This window comes from Sus scrofa, chromosome 3 (genome assembly GCF_000003025.6).
Source record: "Sus scrofa isolate TJ Tabasco breed Duroc chromosome 3, Sscrofa11.1, whole genome shotgun sequence".
Taxonomy (NCBI): domain Eukaryota; kingdom Metazoa; phylum Chordata; class Mammalia; order Artiodactyla; family Suidae; genus Sus; species Sus scrofa.
Window position 1 is genome coordinate 16,957,875 of NC_010445.4, and position 27,200 is coordinate 16,985,074.

At 42.2% G+C, this 27,200-nt stretch overlaps 1 protein-coding gene across 2 annotated transcripts; it reads right to left on the minus strand.

The window, feature by feature from the left end:
• ZNF713 (zinc finger protein 713) lies at window positions 1-25,964 on the minus strand. 2 transcript variants are annotated; one of them, XM_003124463.6, is made up of 6 exons: window positions 25,609-25,964; window positions 12,969-13,401; window positions 12,300-12,385; window positions 6,840-6,966; window positions 6,166-6,258; window positions 1-3,922 (listed from the first exon to the last, which is right to left on the minus strand). In XM_003124463.6, the coding sequence occupies exons 3-6, from the start codon at window positions 12,381-12,383 to the stop codon at window positions 2,874-2,876; spliced, it is 1,353 nt and encodes a 450-aa protein (XP_003124511.4). In that variant the 5' UTR covers window positions 12,384-12,385; window positions 12,969-13,401; window positions 25,609-25,964; the 3' UTR covers window positions 1-2,873. The 2 variants fall into 2 exon arrangements, with proteins under 2 accessions (XP_003124511.4, XP_020942023.1); XM_021086364.1 differs by lacking the exon at window positions 25,609-25,964 and adding an exon at window positions 23,749-24,208 and having other exon boundaries at window positions 714-3,922.

Sequence of the window (27,200 nt, forward strand, 5' to 3'; positions counted from 1 at the left end):
TTGAGCAGCAATCTCTAATTTTATTAATTTTTATTTATCAAATGTTTTCAGAGTGTTATAAAACGCTTTTGCAGGTACTGTTTGTATCCACTGGATTAGGAGTAAGATGATTCATGTTCTAGTGACATTTCAGTCTGAGAAACCCTGAATAATAAATCATTTATTATTATGTCTAAGCTTAAGTTTCTCTTTTCATAAAAGAAAGACAGTAACATCTGGTTGGATGGATCAACTGAACTAATATATGTGAAAGGGTTAATTATCTTGCCCTCCTAGGCAGAAGTAAGTCATGACAACGGGTTTTTGAAAGAGTAGCACTTGTACAGATCTAACTTTGATCTAATAAATAGATTTAGGATTCAGGAGTTCCCGTCGTGGCTCAGCAGTAACAAACCTGACTAGTACGCAGGAGGATTAGGGTTTGCTCCCTGGCCTTGCTCAGTGAGTTAAGGATCTGGCATTGCCGTGAGCTGTGATGTGGGTCACAGATGGGGCTTGAATCTGGCATTGGCTGTGGCTGTGGCGTAGGCTGGCAGTTGCAGCTCTGATTCAACTTTTAGCCTGGGAACCTCCATATGCTGAGGGTGAGGCCCTAAAAAAAAAAATGACCAATAAATAAATAAATAAATGTAGGATTCACTTAACTTGGAACATTTTGAAGAGAACAAAGGACATGAGAATGAATTCATACCAGAATGACAAGGTTTACTGTATAGTTAACAGAAGCATAATTATTTATGACCCTAAAGATACATATATAACAGGCTTCTAATTTTACAATTCCTGTAAGAATTGGTGAAAATCCATGGCCAACTTCGGTCTTCTTCAGTTCAGACTCCTCTTTTCTGGGATTGTCTAAATTCTGCTGATCCTCTTCTAAAAATCCCATATTGCTCTCCTTCACCCATGCTGAGGTACACTGCCTTGTATTGAAGCCCTTAACACTTTTGGGGGGATTATGCAAGGTTTCTTTTCCCTAGCAACAAAATAAAACTTTATGCAAAGCCTTAACCAACTGTAAGTAAGCTTTACTTCTTTTAATCTATACCTCTGCTGTCTCAGACATCACCTTGGTTCACTCTTCCTGAAACCTGAGTGCCTTCAATATTTATATGCTCTAAGGAGGCAGAGTAGTTCTTTTGGTGAAGAGACAATTCAAGAACTGATTTGCTCTGAAAATGGATATCCATTACCGAGATATTTGAACACAGAAAATTATTAAGAATCCTCCCTGACTACCACAACTCGGTTTTAGCAACTTTTTCACCCTCTGATGCGTGGGACAAAAATATACTTTGAAAAGTGTAATTTCCATGATGAAAGGAGTTCATTACTTTCTTGGTGTTTTAGTGTTTTAATTTAAAAAAGTTAAATCATTTCAGCTTTGACTTAAGGCTTATAAAATCTGGTCCTTCACAGGGAAAAAAAAATTGGGGAAGTCCTGAGCTGGAAGATAGATAGGTTTGAGGAAAGGAGAGAAAGCAAGGGACTGTATTCCTACTTTAGCCTCAGAGCTTCTTCAGCCACATCTGAGAAGACCGAAAGAAAAACAGAGAGCCGAGAAACAGAAGCAGCTCCATAGCTGCAGCTGTTCATGGTTTATGAGAGCTTGTATTTACTGTGCTTTGTAACATCAAAACGTGATCTCTGGCAAACGAAGCAGTAATCATAAATATCAAATTAAACGACCTTAATTTTGTTTTGGAAACAGGTATTACAGAAATACATTTCAATAAATAAAATGAATTATTAAGCCAACTAGTGAAACTTCCTTAGTTGTGTATACAAGTTGTGTATATAAGGCTCTTCCCTGGTTCTTAGCCTCGAAGCACCACTGCTTACCCTTGGGAACAGCCCCTACTTCTTGTCTTTCCATGGTGGTGCAGGGAGGTGTAGGGATTCTTATAACCCCCCTGACATTACAAAACAAAATCCCCTCTCTATTCAAACCTGCAAATATAACAGAAATAACAATTTTAATTAAAAAAAAAATCTGTGTTTGCTATAGGGAAATTTAAAACTAGAATAACAGAATAGAAAAGTAGACTTCTCTGAATCACTTTCCAAAGTTTATCAATAGGACTCCCAGTGTCCTCCAAGACTCTTCTTAAAGATCCTAGGACCCATTTGATGAACATAATGCAGGGTTTCTAAAAAAAAAAGCATGATATCGCCATATCCTACCACATGGATTTTCAAATAATGGTACAGAAGATTTCGGTGGTCCAGCAAAGGATATTTTCAGTTTCAAAGTTATATATTTATTTTGTTGGAAATTAGAATATAATTAGCATATAAAACTCATACAATTTCCATAAATAATACATCCTAGGACAAGGCTAAAAAAACTCTGAGTCCCTTTAAAGAAAAACAATAAGTAAACACTAAATATGGTAAAATCTGTAAAGGATGCACACAAATGAGTGAAGCTTGAGAAATACTGCTCTTTTCTGTTTATTTCAAATTTATGCGACTGGTTATATTACGTAATAGCCTTGATTAATCAATGTTTATATAATTTAAAAACTTTATGCCATAAAAATCACAGGTGAATAATTACAGGTTATTGCCTACAGAATTTCTGGCCAATTAAAAAGTTTTAGACCATGATGCCTAATATAATCTTGTTTATAAAACAAATTATTTTCACTATTTATAATCTCTCCTGGGAATATAATATGCTACTAGTTTAAGGTCCAAATTTACTTAGTGTCTATGCATTAGGAGTTTATTTATAAGCCTTCTCTTCACTATGAATAATTTGATATTGAATGGGATGAAAAGGTCTAACCAAAAAAGCTTTTTTTAAATGTCTTACTTTTATATATTCATATGATTCTCCTCCCTCCACCCCCACCTCCCTGAGAACAAGGCTAAAAATTCTGAGTTATGTGCTGTTGAGTAAGTGAAGGACTGTGGCTTAAGGTTTTCTCACATTTATTATATTCACATAATTTCTCCCGAGTATGGATTTTCCTATGTTGATTAAGGTGTGCACTCTGGCTAAAGGCTTTTTCACATTCATTACATTTATAGGGTTTCTCTCCTGTATGAGTTCTCTCATGCTGATTAAGATGTGTCCTCTGGCTGAAGGCTTTCCCACAAAAACTACATTCGTAAGGTTTCTCTCCAGTATGAAGTCTATGATGTTCAGTGAGGGATGTGATACGGCTAAAGGCTTTACCACATTGACTGCATTTATAGGGCTTCTCTCCAGTATGAATTCTCAGATGTTGAGTAAAAGATGAGTGCTGACGAAAGGCTTTCCCACATTCATTGCAAATAAAAGGTTTTTCTCCTGTGTGAATTCTCTGATGTTGAATAAGATGTATCCTCTGGCTGAATCTTTTCCCACATTCATCACACTTATAGGGCTTCTCTCCTGTAAGGACTATCTGAGGTTGAGTAAGAGATGAGTTTTGGCTGAAGGGCTTCCCACATTCACTGGGTTTCCCTTCAGTACGAATGTGATTAGTAAGAAGAATATGTTGATTGAAGATTTTTCCACACTCATTAAATTCATAAGGATTCTCTCTTACATAGTTTCCCTGATAGTAAATCAGGTCTGAATTATGTTTGATGCTATTTCCTTGTGTGTCTGAGTCAAGGGGTATTTTAATTGAAGGAATTCTCTGATGCATAATAAGGTTTGAGTTCAGATTGCAGTTTTCCACAAATCTATTACACTCAAGGCTTCTCTCCTGTGTGATTTTTCTGTGGGTGAAAGATACTTGTCCTAAATGTCTCTGCTGGTTTTCTTGGTTAAATTCTAATTGGTAATCAAAATCCCAGAGTCCACCTAAGATGGAATACCAGAAACTGTCTCCTGTTAGTTTCTCCATTATCATGTCATGGGTCTGATTTTCATCAGAGATACTCTGGTTTGGGGTTAATTTTTTAATTTCAGATCTATTCTCCCCATCTAAAAGAAATTAAGAACATACAAACACTTTGTAGTATTCTGTTTTGTAAAATAAGTATTGCATAATGAATTACCAAACGAAGCTGACAGTAATGTACATAAAGCAAATGTGGCATTGAAAGTTGTGAAAATGGCCACATAACAAGAGGAAAGGCCATGAAAGGATCACAGTGAGCAGGGGGGCATTTAAAACTATGTGTGGTAGGAGTTCCTATCGTGGCGCAGTGGTTAACGAATCCAACTAGGAACCATGAGGTTGCGGGTTCGGTCCCTGCCCTTGCTCAGTGGGTTAAGGATCTGGCGTTGCTGTGAGTTGTGGTGTAGTTTGCAGACGAGGCTCGGATTCCGCGTTGCTGTGGCTGTGGCGTAGGCCAGTGGCTACGGCTCCGATTCGACCCCTAGCCTGGGAATCTCCATATGCTACGGAAGCGGCCCTAGAAAAGGCAAAAAGACAAAAAATAAATAAATAAATAAATAAAACTATGTGTGGTAATCAGAAAAAGGAGAAATTATTCAAGGAGTTCCCTTGTGGTGTAGCAGGCTAAGGACCTGGCATTGTCACTACAGCACCTCAGGTTGCTGCTTTGGCATAGGATCAATCCCTGGCCTGGGAACTTCCATATGCCATGGGTGTGCCAAAAAAATAAAAATTTATTGTAGTTGATTTACAATGTTAATTTCTGCTGTACAACAAAATAATTAAGTTATACATATACATACATCCATTCTTTTTCAGATTCTCTTCCCATATCACAAAAAAAACCAAGTCAAATGATGAGACAAGGTGCCAAAAAAAGAACTGGAGGGAAAACTAGATAGACATGGTGTAGGTTAACCTGGTTTAGTGGACCAGAGTGGAAAATACCTAACTCAGTATCTGGCATATAGTCAACAGTCTACTGTTTGCTATTATAACCAGGGAGAGCACTGCAGGTTGTGTGGCAACAAAAGGGAGTTAAGTTTTTTGTTTTGGGGTTTTTTTGGGGGGTTGAAGAAGTCTCATATTTAGTGGATGCTTTAAAGAAGAGAGTAGAAAGTCAACAGATCTAGTTTTTGAAATACTTAATTAAAATGACAGTATGGCATTCATAAACAAAAATGCTATCTCAAATCTGGAAAGAAAATGTGGGTGAAATACTATGGCTAGAAATGTAGAAATAGGGAATGATATTGAAAAGCTACTTAAAAGTGCTGTATTACACAGTGAACATCAAGTCTATAGGAATGCTTGCCTTTAGAAGAACTAGGAGGGAGAGAAGGTAGTAAAGGAGCAGGTAGAGGGACAGGGGAGAGGCTGGAAGGGACAAGGGTGGTGTGCACCACAAGCCAGGGTGCAAGAAAATTTTAACAAAGTAAAGTCAACACAGTCAAATGCAACACGACCATAGGAAACAGTAACTGTGGGATTTTTAGCTACTGGATTTGACTGGAAGGCAGTTAGTGAAAATCTCCAAGAAAACAAATTTAGTAACACAGGTAGGATAGGTGTCATATTAAAAAAAGTGAGCAAGAGATTAAAATCGAAGCTATGGGTTTTAGACAAGTTTAAAGAGTTTGATAATAAAAAGGGAAAAAAAAGAATGAAAAATAGGTTAAAAGGGCAGAGGATTTTTGGTATGGAAAAGAAAAGATTTAAAGAATACCGAGAGGATATATGAATAAAAAATAGAAAATGCTACATGGAGATTTGTAACATCAAGGTATTTGTGGACATTCAAAATAATATCTTCAAAATAACTTCGGTGTTGTGCAAAATTTTTAATAATAAGTATATATTATCTGTTTAATCAGAAAAAAAAAAGAAACATTTCAACTTTGGAAAAATATCAAATATGAACTGATTTTTTTTTTTTTTGTCTTTTTTGCTATATCTTTGGGCCGCTCCCGCAGCATATGGAGGTTCCCAGGCTAGGGGTTGAATCGGAGCTGTAGCCACCAGCCTACGCCAGAGCCACAGCAACACGGGATCCGAGCTGCGTCTGCAACCTACACCACAGCTCACGGCAACGCCGGATCCTTAACCTACTGAGCAAGGGCAGGGACCGAACCCGCAACCTCATGGTTCCTAGTTGGATTCGTTAACCACTGCGTCACGACGGGAACTCCTGAACTGAATTTTTAAAAAGGTCTCAGTATCCTTTATACTTCAGGGGGAGATTTTCGAGCATACTACTCAGTTAAGTATTTCAAAAGTGACTATCTTTCCTCACTGAGTAGCACACACCCAGATGCTCGCTTCTCACCTGAATGAGTGTCCAACAGGCTGCCTCTTCCCATCATCCGCTGTTCCTCTTGCTCCAACTGGGTGATCACCTCTGGCTTATAAAGCTGATGACCTATTCGTGGAAAAAGTGTTACATCTTAGCATCTTATACTGAGAACACAGAATCTCTCAAAACTCACTTCTAACCTTTTTAATCTTTGGGGACTCTGGGTTCAGAAAGGGGAGGCTGCAGAGGCAGCAAAATAAAGTTACTCATTATCAAGTCAAGACCTTTTACCCAAGGAGAAAGCAGGAAACAGAGGTCTCTATCTTCAAAACTGAAGCGCATATTTCCATCCTGGCCTGAACTACACTTACAAAAGCTTTGAAGGTTTTCATTACTAAAAGGCAATAAACCTGAGAGTTTCCATCAGCGGAAATGAATCTGACTAGTATTCATGAGGATGCAGGTTTGATCCCTGGCCTCACTCAGTGGGTTAAGGATCCAGTGTTGCTGTGAGTTGGGGTGTAGGTTGCAGATGTGGCTCAGATCTGGCCTTGCTGTGGCTGTGACTGGCTGGCGGCTACAGCTCTGATTCAACTCCTAACCTGGGAACCTCCGTGTGCCACAGGTGCAGCGCGAAAAAGACAAAAAAAAAAAGGAAATAAACCTATGAAAAATGAGATCCAGTTTTACAGGGATGCCAATCTTACCTAGAGCAACCAGATTTCTATAGTTCTCCAGCATCACATCTCGGTAGAGGTTCTTCTGAGCAGGGTACAGCTGGTCCCACTCCTCTCTGGTGAAGTCCACAGCCACGTCCTGGAATGTCAGTGATTCCTGAAACACCAAGTAGTACACCCCTGCTCAGCCAGAAACCTTTGTTTACAGAGGTCCTTAGGGGAAGCTGCAAAGGTGCAGCAGTAGACAAAGGTTAGGATGTCTAAACAATTGTGCTGGGAGTCTTCAGAGCTCTGAGTAATCCAGACCAAATTTTTGGAAACAATTACCAGTCCTTTTCTATCATCTTTCAAGACAGATACAAAAACATGCATAAAATGATACATGTTTTAGGCTTTTTATAGTTTGCTACAGAGGAAAGTCTCTCGTATCATCAACAATAAAAAAAAAATACATGGGGAGTTCCCATCGTGGCGCAGTGGTTAACAAATCTGACTAGGAACCATGAGGTTGCGGGTTCGATCAGTGGGTTAACGATCCGGCGTTGCCGTGAGCTGTGGTGTAGGTTGCAGACGCGCTCGGATCCCGCATTACTTTGGCTGTGGTGGAGGGGGGGCGGCTACAGCTCCGATTCGACCCCTAGCCTGGGAACCTCCATATGCCACGGGAGCGGCCCCAAAAATGGCAAAAAGACAAAAAAAACAAAAAAACAAAAAAAACATGGAAAAGTCATGCTATAAGACTTCAGAATGGAGGAGTTCCCATCTTGGCTCAGCGCTAATGAACCCGACTAGTATCCATGAAGATGCGGGTTCAATCCCTGGCCTCACTGTGGGGGTTAAGGATCTCGTGTTGCCATGAGCTGTGGTGTAGGTTGAAGATGTGGCTCAGATTCGGTGTTACTGTGCCTGTGGTGTAGGCCAGCACCTACAGCTCTGATTTGACCCCTAGCCTGGGAACATATGTGCCGCAGGTGTGACCCTAAAAAGACACACACGTAACAAAAAATTTTTTTTAGGCTGCACCCTTGGCATGTCGAAGTTTCTGAGCCAGGGCTTGAACCCAAGCCACAACAGTGATAACGCTGGGTCTTTAAACTGCTGAGCCACCAGGAAACTCCTGCATATACTATTTTTAAATTTAACCTTTAATGATGGAAATCTTTCCATCTTAGACATATTAGAACATAAAAAGCTCCCTCATTAATGTTTTTAACATTTAATGTTATTAAAATTTTTTATGTAATTTCAGACTTTTTTTTTAAATGGCCACACCTACAGTATATGAAAGTTACCAGGCTAGGGGTTTCGTCAGAGCTGCAGCTGCTGGCTTAGACCATAGATAGCCACAGCAATGCCAGATCCTAGCTGCATGTGCAACTTGCACTGTCACTCAGAGCAACACTGGATCCTTTAACCCACTGAGTGAGACCAGGGATCGAACTGGCATCCTCATGGATATCAGTTGGGTTCTTAACCTACTTGGCCACAATGGGAACTCCAACATATTTCAGACTTAAAAATTTCAACAACAATAAAATAAATTCCCTCCCTCTCCTGTTCTCTAATTTTTCTGGACTATTTAAAAGTAAGGTGCAGACATGATGCCCCTTTACTCTTAAAAATTTTGGCGTTTATTTCCTAAAAACAAGAATTCTCTTCCATAACAACAGAACACTGATAAAAACCAGGAAATAACACTGACACACTACTGCTGTAAACTATATACTTATTCAGACTTCACTAAAAGTCCTAATAATGGCCTTTGTAACTTAAAAAACTCTAGATTTTTGGTTGTCATGTATCTTTTGTCTCCTTTAAACTGCAACAGTTCCCCAGTCTGTCTTTGTATTTGGGAACATTTTGAAAGTACAGGCTAGTTGTTTTGTGGAACAAACCTCAATTTGGGCTTGTCCAATGCCTCATCACGAGTAGATTCACACTACGCACTTGCACAAGAATAAGCCAGGAGCGGTGCTGGGTTCTTTCTTCTCAGTGAGTAGTTGTCAGGAGGTACACATTGTTGACTGGTTCCATTACTACCAATGTTAACATTAATAATTTATTTTTTATTCAGAAAGTTATAATCATTTACTATCACTGCTTTTTTTTTTTTTTGTCTTTTTGCTATTTCTTTGGGCCGCTCCCGCGGCATATGGAGATTCCCAGGCTAGGGGTCGAATTGGAGCTGCAGCCACCGGCCTACGCCAGAGCCACAGCAACGCAGGATCCGAGCCGCGTCTGCAACCTACCCCACAGCTCACAGCAACACCGAATCGTCAACCCACTGAGCAAGGGCAGGGACCGAACCCGCAACCTCATGGTTCCTAGTCGGATTCGTTAACCACTGCACCACGACAGGAACTCCACTATCACTGCTTTAATGCTCAGATTGTCCTAGATTTAGCTAGGAGAAGCCCTTTCAAACTGGCTTCTGTGTCCTTTTGAAATATACCTATCATTCTTTGCGTATTTCCTTACTATTTGGGGCAGAAAGATGTTCTTCCTTCAAGGCTCATCTTGTGTGGGGCTTTTCCTGCCCCACACCTGGAATCAGCCATTTCTCAAAGGATCCTTGATTCCTTTTAATGGTCAAATACTGAGTAGCTCTGCTTCCCACCAGTGGACCTAAGGGTCGTAGTCTGTTATGTTCTGCTCTGTTGGTCAAATACTGAGTGGCATGTCTGTCTTTTAATGGTGAATGGCACTTAGAAGCCATCATCTGAGACTAGATGTGTTCCATGCTACTGGAATATCATTATCTCTGGGCTCTCTCAAGGGCTGTATCTGGGAAATACATATCCAGATCTAGATAGATAGATGGACATAGATATCGATCTATATAATGATGCATGTATACATGTGCAAGCGTGCACACACACACACAACCTCTGAAGAGTTCCCATTGTGGCACATCGGAAACGAATCTGACCAGTGTCCATGAGGATGCAGGTTTGATCCCTAGCCTCGCTCAGTGGGTTAAGGATCCGGCGTTGCCATGAGCTGCGGTAAAGGTGGCAGACACGGCTCGGATCCTGCATTGCTGTGGCTGTGTGGCAAGGGTGTGGCCCTGAAAAGCAAAAGCACAACAACGATAACAATAAAACCCCCAAAATGTCTTAGTCCACACTGATACCACTAATTCTAATCCAACGTGGCAAGGTTCCTTCTATCCTCTCTTTTCATATCTATAATTCCTTTCTCTGAAATGAAAAGCCTGGCTCTTATTACTCACAGTATATTTATTTGCTCAATCCTAAAATGTAAAGAAAGTGGTTTCGATGTTGCTAACACATGCTTCTGCACCAAAGAAGCCTACAAATGAGAATTCAGTACTGTTTTCTTCTTCTTCTTTTTTTTTCTTTTGGGCTTTTGTCGTTTTAGAGCCGCACCCATGACATATGGAGATTCCCAGGCTAGGGGTCTAATCGGAGCTGCTTGCTACTGGCCTAAGCCACAGCCACAGCAATGCCAGATCCTTAACCCACTGAGCGAGGCCAGGGATCAAACCTGCAACCTCATGGTTCCTAGTCGGATTCATTTCTGCTGCGCCACGATGGGAACTCCTAGAACTGTTTTGCTTTTAGCCTGAGGATAACTATATGAGTTCATAAGTTAACTCCTTTTCAGTGTGGTTATATCAGAAATTTGAAACACAGTTTGGTTCACTTTGTTTATGTTTGTATTTAGTTTTAGGCCCTCCTCCCATACTTTGCTCCTCCATTTCCTCTATCTTTTTCACCCTACTCCCATCCAAGCCCTTCATTTAGGCTCTCCTCCCATACTTTGCTCCCCCCATTTCCTCTTTCTTTTTCACCCTACTCCCTTCCAATCTCATTAGACTTGAGTTTATCCTTCCTGTGCCTCAAAATCTCTTTTTGCTCAAAGGAGAAGATACACTTATATGCACATTTTTATTTCCTCTTTTTTGCTACAGAAAAATTTTTTTTTCTTTTTCGGCCACACCCACGGCATATGGAAGTTCCCAGGCCAAGTACTGAATCTAAGCCGGAGCTGCAACCTATGTCACAGCTGCAGCAATGCCAGATCCTTAACCCACTGTGCTGGACTGGGGATCAAACCAGTGCCTCCAGAGACAAGCTGTGCCAACAGCAACTCATTTTAATTTAAAGTACACAAATGTACATTTATTCCCTTGTGGTTTTTTTTTTTTTTTTTTTGGTCTTTTGCCTTCTTACGGCCACACCTGTGGCATATGCAGGTTCCCAGGCTAGGGGTCGAATCAGAGCTTCAGCCACTGGTCTACACCACAGCCACAGCAATGTGGGATCCCAGCCTTGTCTGCAACCTACACCACAGCTCATGGCAACGCTGATTCTTAACCCACTGAGCAAGGCCAGGGATCGAACCTGAGTCCTCATGGTTGCTAGTGGGTTTGTTAACCACTGAGCCATGGCGGAACTCCTATTCCCTCATCTTTCGATATGAAACCAAACCTTTTCTAAGAGAGTGATTTTAACAACTGAGTGCCCATATCCATAATGCATCAGTTTTTGTTTCATTAAAACAGCACAGGCAAATGACTCTTAGGAAATAGTATTGGTATAGAACCCTCTGAGATCTTTATGATTGTCCTTCAGTGTTTTAGCACAGTTCTGTTCACACCTAATTTGAGAGCAATATTTTATTTTATTTCATCTTTTGTCTTTTTGCCTTTTCTTGGGCTGCTCCCGCGGCATATGGAGGTTCCCAGGCTAGGGGTCGAATCGGAGCTGCAGCTGCTGGCCTACACCAGAGCCACAGCAACGCGGGATCCGAACCGCATCTGCTACCCACACCACAGCTCACGGCAATGCCAGATCCTTAACCCACTGAGCAAGGGCAGGGATCGAACCTGCAACCTCATGGTTCCCAGTCGGATTCGTTAACCACTGCGCCACGACGGAAACTCCGAGAGCAATATTTTAAAACATGATTGGCATTTACTGAGTCTTTTCAAAGCACTGAACTAGTTTCCACAGAAATAACTTGTCACACACCTCATCAGTTTACAAAATAATCAAATTGTAACAACAGGCTTAAATAGGTTTTTGAAGAGATTCCACAGATTCTTGATAAACATTAACTTGTGACAGCAGATGTCCTCAGGTTAATAACCCCATTACCTCCAACCAGTGGCAGTGACATGGCTGTCGATCACTGTCTGCAGACAGAAGGGCAGTTGTTGTATAAATTTTAGTGAGCTGTTTAAGTGAAGGGTGATGAAGAGATGGCCTATGGCTTCCTGAGTTGCCTTTAAAACATCTAGCACAGACCTAAGTGCATGATCTGGTAACAATGCTGGAAGGAGAGAATCGCTATAAAGGGCACAGAAAGTGAATGGGAAACATCCTGTAGAGATAAGCACCTGTCACAAGAGTCTCAAGGGCTCTGGATTTGGGGAAGCTTACCACTTCTGAGAATTGAAAAATAAAAATGCCCATATTCTGAGAACTATAATAGCATTTCAGAGGAGAGTAAAACTGAACTTACCTGAGACCTAACTATCTGTGATCCAACATTCATTTCCTTCTCCATGTTTCCCTGCTGGGAAAGTATAGCATTCTGAGAAGGCATCACTAGGAAAAGAGAAAAGAAGCATCTTGTCAATATATGACATTAAGGGTGAAACATAAACCTTGGAGCTTTTGGTTTGTATTAGGATGGCAAAGAGTTCAGAGAGAAGCCCTCTAAGACATACACAGGCCTAAAGGCTGAGTGACTTAACCGTGACATTCTTGTTTCTCTATCACACAAAGGAATTTAACGCAGGACTGTCTCTCCTCTGTGGGACAACTCCACTAGTTGTGACATAAGGGAGGCTCAAAAGAGCTCAGTGGGTTTCAGCCCTGGCTACACACCTGGGGAATTTTTAAAAGATGCCAATGCTTAGTCCCCATTCCCAGAGATTCAGAGTTAATGGTCTGGGGTGAGCCTGGGTAACCCCGAAGTCTCCAAGTGATTCTAAGTGGGAGATGAGAACCACTGAGACGAGGTGACGCAGAGAATATACATTGAGGACGTATTCGTACTCTTTAAAAGGATAAATTCATCCCCAAACTCAACCTCCAAAGATCTTCTCTCCTCTACTCTTTTTAAGGTGATCCTTCTAACAGAGAAAGGAGATTTCACTCCACCCTTTTCACTTCTTTTTATGAATACCTGGATTCCGTCCTCCACCAGGATGACTACACCTCTTTGCAGCTCTTAAGTTGCAATGTCACCAAAGCCTTGTTCTCTTCTAACATGACAGTCAAGAGATAGACCGGAGCTAACAGCTTCAGTATCCTTGGCAGTCCCTGGAGGCTGATTTTCCAGCACCTTATGGGAGACAGGCACTCCCAGGTTTTAAAGGTGCCTCATCTCAGGAGAGCATCAGGAGCCAGTGGGTAGGTGTAAGAATGCTTTTGGCTTCCCAGGGGCAGCCACTCTCAGAATCCTGCCTTGCTCATGCAGAGTTGATACGTGTAGGCTCTTGAAGGTGGTTATTGCACTGGCTTTTTCCCTAAAGGCATTAATCTTTCATGTCCAGACTACGATATTCAGATCTGGCTCCTGGCAGGGATCTTGAGAGATACAATTTCGGCTTGAGCACCTGTAATGAGATGCACCAGTGTCAGCAGAAGAAATCCAGCAGTGTTGGTCACCTAGGGACCTACAGAGTCTATAAAGAGACACACAAGCTATAGATTCATAAAGAAAGAGCACATTGGAGTTCCCATTATGGCTTAATGGTATGAACCCAACTATTATGCATGAGGATGCAGGTTCAATCCCTGGCCTCTCTCAGTAGATTAAGTATCTAGCGTTGCCGTGAGCTGTAGTGTGGGTCATAAACTCAGCTCAGATCTGGTGTTGCTGTGGCTGTGGGGTAGGCTGGCAGCTGCAGCTCTGATTAGACACCTAGCCTGGGAACTTCCACATGCCACAGGTGTGGCCCTAAAAAAAGCAAAAAAGCAAAAAAAAAAAAAAATATATATATATATATATAGAACACTGTAAGATGGGGATTCCTTTAAAACAATCAAAAGTCATTTTAGAATGTCTCAGATTACAAAAAGCAGAGATGAACAGACTACAACAAACTCACCATCAGTCCTCTTCCACCCTTTTCTCATATGAGAAAACATGTGGTTCTTGCCTAGAGAAACAACTTTCAGATACAGTGGTTTTCTCCGCAGAAAGAGGAAAAAACAAGCATTTTACCAATACTAACAAAAGAGTAAAATGTATTGATTTATTAATGACCATGAGAGAATACATTCGTTTTCTGTTCAAAAAGTAAACCTGAAAAACTTCTCTGAAAAGCTAGTGACAGAAATGAAGAATTACGCTGTTTCTGAGAAGTAACTAAAAAAAGAAAGAAAGAAAACTGCAGTTCCAGTGGAATGGCTCTGTTAGACAAGGAAACCATTCAAGCCAAGACATGGCTCGAATCTAACATTTACAGGCAGTTCACTACGAGGCATATCTTCCAAGAGTAATTTAAAAGCACTTTAAGAAAAAGTGCTTATTTTACCAAACAAAAGCTCTAAAAAGGTCTTATGGTCTAAAGAGCCAGGTAAAATCTTCAAAAATACCCTGAGGTTTAAAACCCAATCACGTGAAAACCATTTATTTACAACACAAACTGCACTTGTCACATTAGGTAGGAAGGGCGTCTCTTTCACAACTGTTCCTCAACCAAGGGGAGGAATATATTATGTTACATTAAAATACAGTTAGTCTGAGAACATTTTTACGGCATTTGATGGGACTAGGGTTCTATAAAATACACCTTTGGAAATGCTGATTTAGTTCTCAATTCCTTGCTTTAGTGAAGGATTCTGAGTTTAATGACTTCTTGGCTTACTGAAGCTCTGATTACAGAGATGAGTGAAGGAGCTGGTTCCTGAACACCGAGTCTTCTCATTTAGCCGTGGGCTCTTTCTAGTATATTTTAAAGCCCTTTTTGCTACATGTTTTCTTTTTTTTTTTTTGTCTTTTTTGTCTTTTTGCCATTTCTTTGGGCTGCTCCCGCGGCATATGGAGGTTCCCAGGCTAGGGGTTGAATCGGAGCTGTAGCCACCAGCCTACGCCAGAGCCACAGCAACGCGGGATCCAAGTCGCGTCTGCAGCCTACACCACAGCTCACGGCAACGCCGGATCGTAAACCCACTGAGCAAGGGCAGGGACCGAACCCGCAACCTCATGGTTTCTAGTCCAATTCGTTAACCACTGCGCCACGACGGGAACTCCATGTTTTCTTTTCCTTCTGAAAAACTTGACCCCTTTCTTCTCATAACTTTACCTTTTAATTCCTACACTGGAAAGATCTACGACAAAAAAGAAAACCACTCCCAACCTCCAAACTGTGCCATTTCTCATATAACCAACACGTTGAGCTTTACAGAGAAAAAGATTGCAGGATTGCCAAAGTCTTTTTCAAACAAGTAACCATGATGGCTTGGAAAGTAAAATATTCCCTTGATTGCTTAAGGAATAATAGAATTATAATAAATTCAGATGAAAAAATAACTTTGAGCGTTAACACTTTCCCTTTTCACCCCAAGCTTTTCCAAAAATCTGAGTGAACTTCACTGACCATGTAGTGGTTCTCAATCTGGGCTATGGATTAGACTCAGCCCAAATTTAAAAATTTACTACAGGTGTGTAGGGGTGTGTGTGTGTGTGTGTGTGTGTGTGTGTGTGTGTGTGTGAGTACAGATGGATAGATAGATAGATAGATAGCCAGGCTCTACTAAGAGCTACTAAATCGGAATTTGTTGAGATGAAGTCTGGCATCTACATTACTTTTTTTTTTTTTTTCTTTTTTGTCTTTTTGCCATTTCTTGGGCTGTTCCCGCAGCATATGGAGTTTCCCAGGCTAGGGGTCTAATCGGAGCTGTAGCTGCCAGCCTACGCCAGAGCCACAGCAACACGGGATACATTACTTTTTTATTTATTTATTTTTTTGCCTCTTAGGGCCGCTCCCGAGGCACATGGAGGTTCCCAGGCAAGGGGTCCAATCAGAGTAGTAGCTGACGACCTACATCACAGCCACAGCAACATCAGATCCGAGCCATATCTGCGACCTACACCATAGCTCACGGGAACACCAGATCCTTAACCCACTGAGCGAGGCCAGGGATTAAACCCGCCACTTCACAGTTCCTAGTCAGATCTGTTTCCACTGCGCCATGATGGGAACTCCCTACATATATTATTTTAAATGCCCAACAGGTGATTTCAATGCAAGCAAGAATTCAGAACAACTATCAGTAGGAAACTTTCACTTCCTCTGCATCCTCTATCCCAATGATTTTCACCATCATTCTACTTCAGTCACTCACTGGAGTAGGGCTGAACCACTTGTGAAATCTTCCTTATTGTACAAAACACTAGACTGTGAATCAGGAGACCTAGGTTCTAAGCTGGATGGGGAAAAAGTAAAGGCAGTAGTAGTGGGGTTTTTTTTGTGTGTCTTTTTTTTACTTTTAGGGCTGCATCTGCAGCATGTAGAGGTTCCCATGCTAGGTGTCGAATCCAAGCTGTAGCTACTGGCCTACGCCACAGCCACAGCCACGCCGGATCCAAGCTGAGTCTGTGACCTACACCACAGCTCACGGCAATGCTGGATCCTTAACCCACTGAGGGAGGCCAGGGAATGAACTTGCGTCCTTATGGGTGCTAGTCATTTTCTGCCGAGCCACAAGAGGAACTCCAGGAGTAGTGTTTTAATAGATAGGGCAAGGGAATAGAAAAAGGAGCAGTGTTTATCAAAGTGTGGTGTGAAGATCATTTGAATCATGGTATTTGTTGAAAAGTAGATTCGCTGGTCCTATCCTAGATCTCATGAAATAGCACCCCTGGAGATATCAGTGGCCCAGGAATAGGCATTACACAGTATTTCTTCCCTGGAATCAGTTCATTCTCTCCACTCTCCTTACAAGTATGAATCTAGCACCTACCTTCTAGTTTATAGATCTTTCTCTTTTATTGATTCTTTATCATCATTTAAAATCATTTGATGTCTTTCTCAAACATTAAAAATTTTCACTGGCTTTACACTTGACTGAACTACCATTCTTTCTTTTTTCACGGCCACAACTCTTCAAGGGATTGTCAATACTTGTCTCTACTTCCTCACCTGCCCATTTATTTTTCAATTTTCTGTAATCTTGCTTCTGTTCTGCCATCAGCCCTCCACTGAAATTGCTTTGGTCAAGAATGCAATTCGGGAGTCCCTGTCGTGGCGCAGTGGTTAACGAATCCGACTAGGAACCATGAGGTTGCAGGTTCGGTCCCTGCCCTTGCTCAGTGGGTTGACGATCCGGCGTTGCTGTGAGCTGTGGTGTAGGTCACAGACGTGGCTCGGATCCCGTGTTGCTGTGGCTCTGGCATAGGCCAGAGGCTACAGCTCCGATTTGACCCCTAGCCTGGGAACCTTCATACGCCTCGGGAGCGGCCCAAGAAATAGCAAAAAAAAGACAAGGAAAAAAAAAAAAAGAATGCAATTCGACTCCCTTTTGCCGTTCTTGAACCTCATTACTTCCTATTTTTTTTTCTTTTGTCTTTTTAGGGCCTCACCCATGGCATATGGAAGTTTCCAGGCTAGGGGTTGAATCCTACACCATAGCTCACTGCAAAGCCGGATCTTTGACCCACTGAGCAAGGCCAGGGATCAAACCTGCAACCTCACGGTTACTAGTTGGCTTCATTTCCACTGTGCCACAACGGGAACTCCACTTCATACTTTCCTGAGCTCTGACCATATCTGATACTGCTGACAGCTGCATCTTGCTTTACTTTACTTGTGTCTCAGTGGGCTATGCTATATCCTTTTTCTTCCAATGGTAGGCGGAAGAGAAAGGATATAGCATAGCCCACATCAATGCCAGATCTGAGCCACATCTGCGACCTACACCACACCAGTCCTATCAAAGTAACCTACCAAGTAACCTCATTACTTCCTTTTTTTTTTTCTTTTGTCTTTTTAGGGCTGTACCCATGGCATATGGAAGTTCCCAGGCTATGGGTCGAATCCTACACCACAGCTCACAGCAATACCAGATCCTTAACCCACTGAGCGAGACCAGAGATTGAACCTGCATCCTTATGGATACTAGTCAGATTCATTTCTGCTGAGCCATGATGGGAACTCCACACCTTCCTTCTTTAGGTCACACTTTTTATTGTTGTAATTACTGTACAGTTATCCATCTTTCTTTACACTTCACTACTGTGTGATGTTAACCTCCACGAAGGCAGGAATCTGTTCTGTCTTACTTAACCATCCTCATTTCAAGGCCCAGTGCGTGGTTCACAGCAGGTAGGTAATAAATATTTGCTAAATGGGTAAGTGAAAGGGTTCTGGTGTTTGTTCCTCGGTTTTTTAACTTTTTATTTTGAACTTACTTTGTAAAGCTACAAAAGTAGTACACAGTTTTTTTTGTGTGTGTGTGTTTTGTCTTTTTGTCTTTTTGCCTTTTCTAGAGTTGCTTCCCATGGCATATGGAGGTTCCCAGGCCAGGGGTCCAATCGGAGCTGTAGCCACCGGCCTGCACCACAGCCACAGCAACGCCGGGTCCTTAACCCACTGAGCAAGGCCAGGGATCGAACTGGCAACCTCATGGTTCCTAGTCGGATTCGTTAACCACTGCACCATGATGGGAACTCCCACAGTTCTCAAAATACCATTTTCCTTGTCCTAATGTTAATATTCTAAATAACCATGGCATAATCATCAACACCAGAGACTTAACATTGGCACAATATTATTATTTCAAATTATTCAATTTTTACCAGTTTTTCCAGTAATATTCTCTGATCCAGGATCCCACATGGCATTTAGCTGTTATTTTTTATTGAGTTTCCTCCAATCTGTAATGAGTCCTTGGATTTTCTATCTTTCGTGAATTTGATACCTCTGAGGGGTACGGATGAATTATTTTTTAGAATGACCTTCAATTTGGGTTCGTCTGATGCTTTCCCACAATTAGAATGAAGTTGAGATTTTTGGCAAGAATATCATAGAAGTGATGCTGTGTCTTTCCTACTGCATCATATCAGTGAGCTTATGATGTAGATATATCTTATGAATGGTAATAGTACCCATTGTCACTTGCTAACGTTGGTGTTTAATAGGTTTCCCCACTGCAACAATTATTACCATTTTTTAAATTTATTATCATTATCATATTGCTTTTTAGGGCCACACCCACAGCATATGGAGGCTCCCAGACTAGGGGTTGAATCGGGGCTACAGCTAGCGGCCCACGCCACAGCCACGGCAACGCCAGATCTGAGCCACGTCTGCGATCCACACCCCAGCTTGAGGCAACACCAGATCCTTAACCCACTGAGCTAGGCTGGGGATCGAACCTGAAACCTCATGGTTCCTAGTCAGATTCGTTTCTGATGTGCCACGACGGGAACTCCATCCACTGCAACAATTATTAATATGGTGTTTGTCTAATGGTGATTTCCCTCTTTCCTACTAATTATTATTATTTTAGTCTGTGCCCACAGCAAATGCAAGTTGCTGGGCCAGGGATCAAACCCGTGCCACAACAGCAACTCAAGCCACTGCAGTCACAATGCTGGATCCACAAGAGAACTCCTCCTACTAATTATTCATTGGAATTTTCCATAAGGAAAAGTTGCTTCTTAGCTTTTACTTATTTATTTATATCTGTATGGATCCATGGATATTTGTTTTATTCTGAGTTAAAATACAAAACATTATTTTATTGCACAAACTGTTCCAGCTTTGACCATTAGGAGGCTCCTGGTTTTTTGTTTTTGTTTTTGTTTTGCTTTATAGGGCACCTGTGGTATACGGAGGTTCCAGGCTAGGGGTTGAATAGGAGCTACAGCTGGCAGCCTATGCCACAGCCAATAGGGATCTGAGCCAAGTCTATTACCTACACCACAGCTCATGGCAATGTTGGATCATTAATCCACTGAGCAAGACCAGGTATCGAACCCACATCCTCAAGGATACTAGTCAGTTCGTTACCACTGAGCCACAATGGGAACTCCTAGGAGGCGCCTGTGTTATTTTGAGTAGCCTCTAATTTTGAGCCCTTCCTGGCACCATTAAGATGTTCCAAGCTCTTGTATGTACCCTCCCTAGAATCAACTACTTCTCCAAGGAGCCCTGGTTCCATTTACTGGGTGAAGTGTTTATTTTATTTTATTTATTTATTTATTTATTTATTTATTTTTTGTCTTTTTGCTATTTCTTGGGCCGCTCCCGCGGCATATGGAGGTTCCCAGGCTAGGGGTCGAATCAGAACTGTAGCCGCCAGCCTACACCAGAGCCACAGCAATGCAGGATCCGAGCCGCGTCTGCGACCTACACCACAGCTCACGGCAACGCCGGATCGTTAACCCACTGAGCAAGGGCAGGGACCGAACCCGCAACCTCATGGTTCCTAGTCGGATTCGTTAACCACTGCGCCACGATGGGAACTTTCTGGGAGAAGTGTTTAAAACAAAAATCTGGGAGATCCTGTCGTGGCTCACTGGTTAATGAATCCAACTAGGAACCATGAGGTTGCAGGTTCGAGCCCTGGCCTTGCTCAGTGGGTTGAGGATCCGGCATTGCTGTTAACTGTGGTGTAGGTTGCAGACGCGGCTCAGATCTGGCATTGCTGTGGGTCTGGAATAGGCTGGCGGCTACAGCTCCGATTAGACCCCTAGCCTTCAAACCACCTTTATAGGGTGTGGCCCTATAAAGAAAAAAAGACAAAAAAAAAAAAAAATCTGGGTATGAGGTGTGCTGATTGCTACTGGGCTATCATTGCATCAAGTCAAATCCTGGTAAATTTACTTCCTTAAATAGTTAGTGAACTTCCATCTTCACTTCCACTACCTTGATTCAGCCTACTATCAGCTCTCACCTTGATGACAAAATTTGATTACAAAGTCACACTCATCTATCTGGTCCCTGGCTTTCGTCCAACATCTTCACACTGCAGCTAGAGTGGTCTCCACATCCCTTCTATACTGTGGAAACACCTTCGTTTTATTTTCTGACAAATATTAATACAAAAATTCTAGTAAATATAGAAAAGCATAAAGAAAATCACCTATAATGTCATCATCAGAGATAACCAGTTACTTTTTGGGGGATGTACCCTTTCAGGTTTTTTCTACGCACACACATATACAGACATTACAATATGGTATATGTTATTAATACGTGTATAATTTTCTTTTTGGAAACCTGGATTTTAACTGATAATATTGTATATATCACTAAGTGATAGAAAACAAAAATCTAAACATTCATTTAAAAAACAGATTCAGGGAGTTCCCCTTGTGGCACAGTGGAAACAAATCCAACTAGGAACCATGAGGTTGTGGGTTTGGTCCCTGGCCTTGCTTAGTGGGTTGAGGATCCGATGTTGCTGAGAGCTGTGGTGTAGGTTGCAGACGTGGCTTGGATCCTGCGTTGCTGGGGCTGTGGTGTAGGTTCCCTAGCCTGGGAATCTCCATATGCCGCAGGTGCGGCCCTAAAAAGGCAAAACAAAAACAAAAACCAAAAAACAGATTCATAGTGTATTCCATTGTATGCAGTACCCAAAAGGAACTTAATAAGTTTATTACTAATACACATTGAGCTTCCTTCCTCCCTTCCTTCCTTTCCTGTTACAACAACAGCAAACATTGTACAGTTTTGGCATAATTTTGACAACTTCCTTAGGATAAATTCCTGGAAGTGGGACTGCTGGGTCAAAAGGCAGGCAAAGATGTTCAGGAAGCTTGTATCATTTTATATATTCATCAACAATGTATGAGAGTGACCATTAGCCTATGTTAGGTTAGTCTTTTTATTTATTTAATTTTTTTAGGATGTACCTACGGCAGAATGAAGTTCCTGGGCCAGGGATAGAATCCAAACTATAGCTGTGACCCATGCCACAGCAAGGGGCAAGGCTGGATCCTTAACCCACTACACCAGGCTGGGGATCAAACCTGTGCCTCAGCAGTGACCCGAGCTACTGGAGTTGGATCCTTAACCTACTGCGTGACAGCAGGAACTTTTGGTATTATTCTTTCAAAATCAAATCCACAAATAGTATTTAATTGCTGTCTTAATATGCAATTCTTATATAACATGTGAAGTAGAACTTTGGGGTTTTTTTTGTTTTTTTATCTTTTCCTTTTTACGGCCAGACCCTGGAAGTTCCCAGGCTAGGGATTAAATCCGGAGCTGCAGCTTCAGAACTATGCCACAGCCACAGCCACACTGCAACCTATGCTGCACCTTATGGCAACACCCCAGATCCTTAACACACTGAGTGAGGCCAGGGATAGAACCCAAATCCCCACAGATGTCGGGTTCTTAACCCGCTGAGCCACATTAAGAACTCCTGAGGTGGAGTTCCCGTCGTGGCGCAGTGGTTAACGAATCCGACTACAAACCATGAGGTTGCGGGTTCGGTCCCTGGCCTTGCTCAGTGGGTTAACGATCCGGCGTTGCCGTGAGCTGTGGTGTAGGTTGCAGACGCGGCTCGGATCCCACGTTGCTGTGGCTCTGGTGTAGGCCGGTGGCTACAGCTCCGATTCAGCCCCTAGCCTGGGAACCTCCATATGCCGCGGGAGCGGCCCAAGAAATAGCAACAACAACAACAACAACAAAGAGAGACAAAAGACAAAAGACAAAAAAAAAAAAAAAAAAAAAAAAGAACTCCTGAGGTAGAACTTCTAATATTTTTAGACTTTTTTTTTTTTTTATAAATTACCCTTTTGTGTCAATTGTCCACTTTTCCAGAATATTGTCTTTTTCCTATTGATCTGCGAAAGCTCTTTATTACACAGTACAGTATGTAGTAAAGAATTAACTGAGCAGGTCTGGATGGTCCAGGTAAAGGTCTGACCGTGGCCTGGCTCCTGGTAGATAACCGATAAGACCATGGAACATCCAGTCTGTTAAGAGTGTCTCTGTTTACCTGAGGACTGGGAACAGGTCAGAAGGTTTATGCTAACAATGGGATTTATGGTGGGAACCCTGGACCACGTGGTATCAGTCTGCCACTTCCCTGGAAGACGTGAAGACCAGAGGTCAGCAAAATGGGTCATCGGCCATGCCTGTATAACCAACTTCCAATAAATTGTCTGGACACCAGGTTTAGATGAGCTTTCCTGGTTGAGAGTACAGCAGACGGACTGTCACACATCACTGCTGGGAGAATTAAAACACTGCCTGCACAAGTTCACTGAGAGAGGACAACACAACTGGAAGTTTGTCTCTCCTGGCCCCTGCCCTATGTACATTTTTCCGGCTGCTGATTTTTTTGTTTGTTTCTTTTTTAGGGCCACACCCACAGCATATGGAGGTTCCCAGGCTAGGGGTGGAATCGGAGCTACAGTTGCCGGCCTACACCACAGCCACAGCAATTCGGGATCCAAGCCGAGTCCTATACCACAGCTCACAGCAACACCAGATCCTTAAACCACTGAGCGAGGCCAGGGATCAAACCTACAACCTCATGGTTCCTAGGTGGATTTGTTTCCACTGCGCCATGACGGGAACTCCACAATTTTGCTGCTTTTTAAAAAAAGCTAATTTAAAAAAGAAACTGAAAATTAAAGAAGCTAATTTTAAAAATTTCTGTTATAATATCTAGGTATTTTTCCCCCCTGTATAGGTGTGTGTGAAAGTTTGAGCACTTTTTCCTTGTACAAGTTATATATGCTAAGTTTTTTTTACACATTCTACATAAAAACATGAGTACACAAAACCTGGGTGTATACAGAGAAAAATGCTAAGTGCCTTTCAACTCTTCTTCTACTCCACTTCCCTCCCTGGAGGTAACAGTGTTAGTCACTTGGTGTGCATTCTATGAACATACATAATATATAATATACATAATTGACATAATGTACATTTACATATGTAATACAATACATAATATAGCCACACACATACTAAACATAATGAACATCATACCTAATATTCATCCTTTGGCATCATCCTTTATTCACTAAATGTCTTTGAGATCTTTCCCAGTCTGTTAACTTCATAATAAACTTCCTTATGCTGTTTCATAGTGCCACAATATTCCACTGTATGTATCTACCACATGTTTAACCACATCTGTAGTGAACATTTAGGCTGTACCTATTTTTCAAATTACAAACAATATTGTAATAAACATCTTTGTGCACCCATGGAAGTATTTCTGTAGGACAGCTCTTAGAACAGAACTTCTGAGCCACAGAGTGAGCTCATTTAAGATTCGGTGGGTATAGTAATACTGCCATTCAAAATACTTCCTCAATTATATAATCTGCACCCTTCCCCCTTGCACCTTCCCAAACGCTTTGTATCACCAACATACATATATACTTTTCCGTCTTTTTGCCTTTTTCTAGGGCTGCACCTGTGGCATATGGAGGTTCCCAGGCTAGGGGTTGAATTGGAGCTGTAGCTACCGGCCGACACCAGAGCCACAGCAACACGGATCCGAGCCGCGTCTGCAACCTACACCACAGCTCACGGCAATGCCGGATCCTTAACCCACTGAGCAAGACCAGGGACCGAACCCACAACCTCATGGTTCCTAGTCAGATTCGTTAACTACTGCGCCACGATGGGAACTCCAGTATTACCAATATTTTTATATCTTGCCAGTCTAATATGAAAAATATCCTGGTCTTCATTTGCATTATATGGTTACTTGTGAGATTAAGCACTCTCTTTATTGGTTTCCTGTATTTCTTCTATAAATTGCCAGTGCATATCTTTTGCCCACTTTTCTTTTTTCCACAAGTCTCTTTACATATGATGGACACTGACCCTTTTTCTCTAACACATATGCAAATACTTTCTTCATGTGTCTTTTTTTAGCCTTCTGTTCTTTTCAAATACAAAACTTTTAAATTTTGATATAATTAAATTAATGAATTTTCCACAGAGGGTTTTGTGTTCAGTTTGGGTAGTCTTGTGCAGCTAGAACATAAAGTGCAAGGGTGGAAAGCAAAGCAGTATGCAATATTAAGGTCATAAAGGGCTTTGAGGGCACTGCAGAAAAAACTAAAACATTATCCTGATGGCAACAGGGAAACATATAAAAGTTGTTAGCACTAGAGCGACTTTCAACAAACATTGTCCATTTAATAAAAATACCTACTAAATGCCATGATCAATTCTGTCTTTTAGAAAATCATCTTTTCCCGCAATTTAAAATAAGTAAAAGAAATAGAAAGCTCATTAGGTCAAAGGACATAATTAAGGGAGAATCTGCTCTGCCACATATCAAAACATTTTAAATTAAAACAAAATGGTATCAATACAGAAACTGTGAGAGCCATGAAACAGTCTAGAAACAGATCCGAATATATACACGCCTGTAGAATAGGATTAAAGTGTCATTTGAATTCAGTGGGAAAACAGATGACGGCAAGATCACCGGGCAAGTAGGCATAGTCCTAGCTAACACTTTTATCAGAAAATTAATACTCAATAAAATAGACGCAAAAATGTAAAAAAGAAGCTATTTTTAAAATTCTTTTAAAAATATCAGAAGAAAATAAAGCTGCATGCTTTAATACTCTTGAGATGGGTAAAAACTTTCCAAAAATGATACACGCCGCGTCTATACAAAGATAAATAGCAGAAGATACTTGAGGAAAATAGGTTTGTGATCTTGGGATGGGGGGGCCTTCCTATCCAAGGGGAACCGGGTCTCCGAGAAGCCTGAGGGCGTTGCTGGGGGGCTGGCGTCGAGCGCAAGGGCGGCGTCCGAGACCTGGGACCTGGGACCCCTGGCGGCCGCCCTCCCTGCCCCCTCGCCGCCGCCGCACTCACCCGCCGCCACAGACAAAGGGCGCCCCGGGCGGCTCCGCCCCCTGACGCCGCCACCACCACCACCGCCGCCGCCGCCGCCGCCCGTCCCGACCAAGGCGGGAGAGGGTGATGAGGGCGCTGATGCCTGAGCCAATGACGCCTAGTGACTGGGCCGCTGGGACTGGACCAGCCGCCCGCGCCAGCCGGGCTCTGACGAAAGCCTTCCAGCAATGGCGGCCGCGCCGCGCTGGCTTCTGCTGCGCGATACGCATGCGCCAGGGGCGCCCGGGGCCGACCGCTTCCCACGCGCCAGCCTGGGAACTTCCACCCGCTCCCAGGGGTCTGCTTTTCACCCGGGCAGCGCTGACCCTGGAGGACGGACCCCCATCCCCGCCCTCACAGCACTGCCCTCTCGGAGGGGGCGCTGAGGACCCTCCCATAGCTCCTGCCAATCAGAAGCTCCCTCATCCGGCGCCGGTCGGCCCCCAAGGTGACCACACAAGTCGTCGCTCTCCTCAGTCCTGAAATACCGCCCTCCTCCTCAATTTTATATTGACGAAACTCAAAATATAATAGTAATGATTAGATATATATATACACACACACACAAAATATAGTGATACAGATCTACTGATGAGAAGAATGGAATTCTTTTAATGATAACATTTTGCTTTAACTGGAATGCAAAATGTTCTCCACCACCGAATCCACTGCAATTTCAACTGTGAATGCTAGCATTCAGTGGGGGGAAAGAGGCTTTTCAACAAATAGTGTTGGGAAAACTGGATATTCACATGCAAGAGAATGATGCTGGACTCTAGCTTTACGGCATATATAAAAGTTAATTCAAAATGGATCAGAAACCTAAACGTGAGAAAATTACAAAACTCAGAAAAAAAACATGAGTGACACTTTATGACATCGTTTTTGGTAATTATTTCTTGTATATAACATCAAAAGCACAGGTAACAAAAGGAAAAAATGGGAGTTCCCGACGTGGCTCAATGGTTAACAACTCCGACTAGAAACCATGGTTGCGGGTTCAATCCCTGGCCTTGCTCAGTGGGTTAAGGATCAGCGTTGCCACGAGCTGTGGTGTAGGTCACAGATGTGGCTTGGATCTGGCATTGCTGTGGCTGTGGTGTAGGCCGGCGGCTACAGCTCCGATTCGACCCCTAGCCTGGGAACCTCCACATGCTGTGGGAGTGGCCCTAGAAAAGGTAGAAAGACAAAAAAAAAAAAAAAAAAAAAAAGAAAAAAAAAAAGAAAAGAAAAGAAAGATAAGTTGGACTTCAATATTTAACACGTTTGTACAACAAAGGACAGTAGCAATAGAGTGAAAAGACAGTCCATCAAATGGGAGAAAATATTTGCAAATCGAATATCTGATAGAAGGAGTTCCCTCACAAAACAGGATCTCTGGAGCACTGGGACCCAGCAGCAAAGTGGGTTAAAAAATCCAGCATTGTCATAGCTGTGGTGTAGGTTGCAACTCTGGCTTAGATTTGATCCCTGACCAGGGAACTCCAAATACTGAAGGGTAGAAAAAAAAATCTGATAAGGGATTAATATCTAGAATATATAAAAACTCCTATAAATCAACAACAAATAGA

What these genes read in the sequence shown, in the direction of transcription:
- ZNF713 (XM_003124463.6), bottom strand. Translation starts at nt 12,383, where the DNA reads ATGCCTTCTCAGAATGCTATACTTTCCCAGCAGGGAAACATGGAGAAG. An exon ending in CACAGATAGTTAGGTCTCAG is followed by an intron (nt 6,967 to 12,299) that starts GTAAGTTCAGTT and finishes TTGGTGTTTCAG; the next exon opens with GAATCACTGACATTCCAGGA. An exon ending in CCTGTTGGACACTCATTCAG is followed by an intron (nt 3,923 to 6,165) that starts GTGAGAAGCGAG and finishes AATTTCTTTTAG; the next exon opens with ATGGGGAGAATAGATCTGAA.